Genomic DNA, 4515 nt, shown 5'->3' with positions numbered 1-4515 from the left:
GAAACCAGCTTCAGAGGACTATGGGATGTCGCTGCTGATTGGCTAATGGGCTTAAAAACCAGAGGCCAGATAGTCCCACTTCCTCAGACAAGATAAACTGGGTGTGTTTCTGTTATATGTACTACACAATTATGTCTGAATGTTTTATATTATTGATTTGGTTTAATGCTCTTAGGCACATCATCTAATTATTTGTTTTAAGGGTTTTTATCCAATCATACTTACTTAGCCTAAGTGAATATTTTATGAGACCCAGTCATAACTTCAGGCTAGAAATATGATAGAAGCCATGGCTGTTGCTGTTTAAAAAAAGTAGAAAGACTATTTTGGGCAGCTCCTATGGCTCAGTGAATAGGGCGCCGGCCCTGTATACCAAAGGTGGTGGGTTCAAACCCGGCCCCTGCTGAACTGCAACAAAAAAATAGCCGGGCATTGTGGCAGGCACCTGTAGTCCCAGCAACTAGGGAGGCTGAGGCAAGAGAATTGCCTAAGCCCAGGAGTTGGAGGTTGCTGTGAGCTGTGATGCCAGTATACTTTATTAAGGGCGATAAAATGAGACTCTGTCTCTATGGAAAAAGAAAAAAAAAGACAATTTTACTCTACTCAAGACAGCTTAGATTGAGAAACACAAATCCAGGTTTGATCCCAAAGCCCTTTATTGGCCATTCCTATGGACCCTAATGATTGATTTTATCACATTTGCTCATTACTAAAGCCCTCACCCTCCAAAGACTATATCAATTCATTAATTGTATATTCTAACAAACATTTCCAAGGTAATTATTATATCCCAGGCCCTTATCTAAGAACATTATCAATACTGTCATTGAAACCTTAGCCAGATAAAGAAGATACGAAGAAGTAAAATAACTTGCCCAGGTCACACAGTGAGTTATCGTTGCCAGTTGAGTAGACACGTGGATTAAAGATTGTGTTCGATGTCACCTGCAGGAAAAGGAGAAAGGAACTTTGAGAAGTTACCATGCTGCGTTCTGTCTGGGGCAGAACTGTGTTCTTGGACCATTTTAATAGAGGTGTAATCTCTGCAGTTTGTGTCAGTAGTTATCGTTCGGGAAACTTAGTATTTTGACTTGCATGTTTGTAAGTGAATAATTTCTATGTGTGTAAATCCCGTACACAGTACCTATACCGAAGCCCAGCCCTCACTAATTACCTTTCTACATTGGAAGAAGGGACTGATGGTAATAGCATTTCCCCAAATGCACGACAGTGGCTGGACAGTTAATAATAAATGACATTTGTTGACATCTTCTATGTACCCTGCACCCTGCTAAGCACGTCACCTGCATTATTTTGTTTAATCCTCCCAACAACCCTCTGAAGCAGGTCCTGTGAATATCCCCTTCCCACAGATAGAGAAACCAGGCCCAGAGCAGGTTAGTAACTGAGGAAGCAGCGGAGCAGGGATGTCAGGCCGGAAACGTTTCCTGAGCCTCTGGTCTTGCCCATTCTGTGGCCTCCGCGCCCTGCGCCATGGCTGAGTGCGCCATCTGCACCACCAGCTCAGTCTGACCAGCCCCGGCCCCTCCTTGCTGAGAGCAGCATTCTCTCGGTGCTGGCTAACCCTGCTGTTGATTGCAGATTCTTGCCAGTAAATGATAGCTGATTTGATAGATTTCCATAGTCATCTTGTAGCCAATCGATTTCATGTCTTAATGAGGTCCCTTGACTGTCCTTTGCTGTTGGCAAGTACTTAAGAGTCAAGTTTCACTCCTTGTCCCTGCGCCATGAACCTTCTCCCCAGCCTGAGTTCAGCATTAGCTAGCTGGCCAAATGCACCCTGCCCTTGATCAGCAAGGAGATGGCACAGGTGGGTGGGTGGGGCAGAGAGAGGTCCTGACGGTCAGTGTGTGACTATACAGAGGGGAGCTTGTGTCTATGCTCCCATGTGAGCGGCTCATTAGGCGCCTTGGGAAATCTGATAAGAACTTTTCTCTTTTAGACAGTATTTCCTTCTGCATCAGGCCTGGTGTCCGTTTTTGGTAAATGCTCTATAAGCATTTGGTGAGTGTATGAACCAAGGAGTGACTGAATGGATGAATCATTTCTTGGTTCTTTTGATTACATGGTGCCCTAGAAGGCCCTGGTGATGCTCTTTCTCCTGCTGCTAACTGAATTGTATTTCTTCTGCCTGGCCCTTCATCCTGAATGCCTGGACTCTCTTCTTGCCCCATATCTGCTTCCTCTGTCAGTCCAGAGAGTGGCTGGACATGAAAAAGCAAGAAATGTACTTGCACGTGGGATCACAGACGGTGTTAGGTTCAATAGTTTTAGTATAGAACTATTTATCAGGGAAATTAGAAGTTAAGTCAGCTTTCAGGGTCCAATTATTACATCACTATCATTGACTGTTTTTTTTTTTTTTGGAGACAGGGCATTTTGTTGTTGTTGCCCAGGCTAGAAGTACAGTGGTGTCACCAAAGCTCACTGAAACTTCAACTCCTGGGCTCCAGCTGTCCTGCCTCAGCCTCCCAAGAAGCTGGGACTACAGGCATGTATCACCATGCCCAGCTAATTTTTGTATTTTTGTAGAGACAGGGTTTTACTGTGTTGCCCAGATTTGTCTTGAACTCCTGGCCTCAAGTGATCCTCCCACATTAGACTCCCAAAGTATTGGGATTACAGGCATGAGCCCCCACATCCGGCTTAATATCAATATGGCTACATATAATATTAATGTTGAAACATGCATTCTGAGTCTCAAACAGACTTTGGGGTACCCCACGGGGAACTGCGTATATTTGAAAAGCTCAGGTCATCCAAGCATAGGCAGTAGAATCTGCTCCACATGTGTTCTCATGACTGAGAATCTCCTCTTGACTTTGTTTTTGAAATGACAAATTGAAAATAGAATGTTTATGGAAATTGCGTTTCTGGTGCTGGCTGTAGAGTCCCACAGAGTTGTACAGCCGGAGTTTATAATTGATCCATCACGTCGGTATCGGGGTAGACTTGAGCATTAAGGGGGTTTCTTTCTCTGTCTTTTCACAGATGTGTCATCCCCGCACCAGCGCGCCTCCGCCAAGATGAAACCCATAGAAGAAGGGGTGGAAGATGATGACGAGGTCTTTGAACCGGTGTCTCCAAATACATTTAAAGTCCGTCATTTGCCTTGATCCGAGAGAGAATTCAGGTTACCGAGATGGAAACTGTCTCGAAGAGATCCTGGAAATGCCAGCACTTTTTCACGGCTTTTAGATTATTATTCCACTGTAGCATCTGAGACGGGGAGCGTCTGAGGGCAGGACGAGGGGATGGCTCAGAGACGGACAGGTCATTTTCCCACTCCTCCTAATTGTCAGATTTTAAAGTAACTTCCACTGAGCTTTCTGACTAACCCTGGGTCTATTTTGAGATATGTATTTTCACAGTATTTTCTAGATATATTATTGTTTTAACGTAAAGAAAATCTTAGCACGGTGTTAATGCAAATGCTTTTTCACTTATTTTTCCAAGCTGTGGTTCTTTTGTCCTCACAGTAGTTTCTCCACCGGGGCCTTGGGGTTGTCCCTGTGATAATTTCAACAAACAATATAACTTCGAGGCTAAGGGTAACATTAAACAGCAGGGAATTTGAGGCTTTCTTCAGTGATTTTTTTAATGGGAAATTTTAGAGAAAGATGTGATTTGACTGGTTTTAATTTTCTCTCACACCAGAAGGGTCACTTCACTAGGTCACCTTACTTATTTGGGCATTGTGCAGATAACTGGATAATGAACAACCCTCATCAGACTTTGCTCACACTCACCTTACATTGTGTCATTTATAAACTGATCTGAAACCTGGAGCTGGAAAGACGGCAGGTGGAGGCATTTCTGAGCTGGTGTCCCCCTCCAGCTAAGCACAACTGCCTTGTGATGTGGAGCCATCTTGTCTTACGCAGTTCATGTGGGTCAGGAGGATACAGGAGTCAAGTGTCTGGACAGGATGAGGTGACGGAAAGACCAGCTTCATTCTTTGGTCTGTATTCACAAATTTCAAGTTGTTCCTCCAGAGGCCGAGATGTCTCCTTAAAGCGTGCCAGATACCCATTGTCAGAGGCGTGAGCACAAGCACGGCTGTGGGGGCGGCAGTTTGCCACACACTGTGGACACCAAGCCTAGGTGTTACTAGGAGGGCCTTGATTCTAGAGCTCTTTTCTGCGAGAATCATGTTTTAGGAAACAGAGGTATTCAGCTAGGTGGAGTCGAGGACAGCTTTGCCTCCCTCCTTGGGCTGTCAGGTCAGTGTGGCCTGGGCACTTGGAGAGAGGCCCTGGTTGGCTCCACTCATTGTGCCCCATTCATGCTTATTTTGTCTTATCCACTATAATCAACTTTGAGTCCTTCCCCTCCCTATTATATAAAATAGCTAAGAAAAGCCCCAACTGAAATTACCTTCAGGTGAACTCAGCCAAAAGCAGCATCTCTTCACCATGAGGCGATTTCTTAGAAAAGGCATAGAAACAGGCTCAGCACCTGTCGCACAGTGGTTATGGTGCCAGCCACATGCGC

At 44.8% G+C, this 4515-nt stretch overlaps 1 protein-coding gene across 1 annotated transcript in view; it reads left to right on the top strand.

Moving 5' to 3' along the window:
* The window catches only part of BVES (blood vessel epicardial substance), a 28531-nt gene extending 25138 nt beyond the window's left edge, over positions 1-3393 (top strand). Inside the window, exon 7 of the mRNA XM_003781565.2 lies at positions 3013-3393. Coding sequence (XP_003781613.1) covers positions 3013-3137 — 125 coding nt within the window. The 3' untranslated portion in view covers positions 3138-3393. The remainder of the gene's footprint in view (positions 1-3012) is intronic.
* The last annotated feature ends 1122 nt before the right edge of the window (positions 3394-4515 follow it).

This window comes from Otolemur garnettii, unplaced genomic scaffold, assembly GCF_000181295.1.
Source record: "Otolemur garnettii isolate 467f Iridium unplaced genomic scaffold, OtoGar3 scaffold00002, whole genome shotgun sequence".
Lineage (NCBI taxonomy): Eukaryota > Metazoa > Chordata > Mammalia > Primates > Galagidae > Otolemur > Otolemur garnettii.
This window is presented reverse-complemented; position numbering and strand designations above follow the sequence as displayed.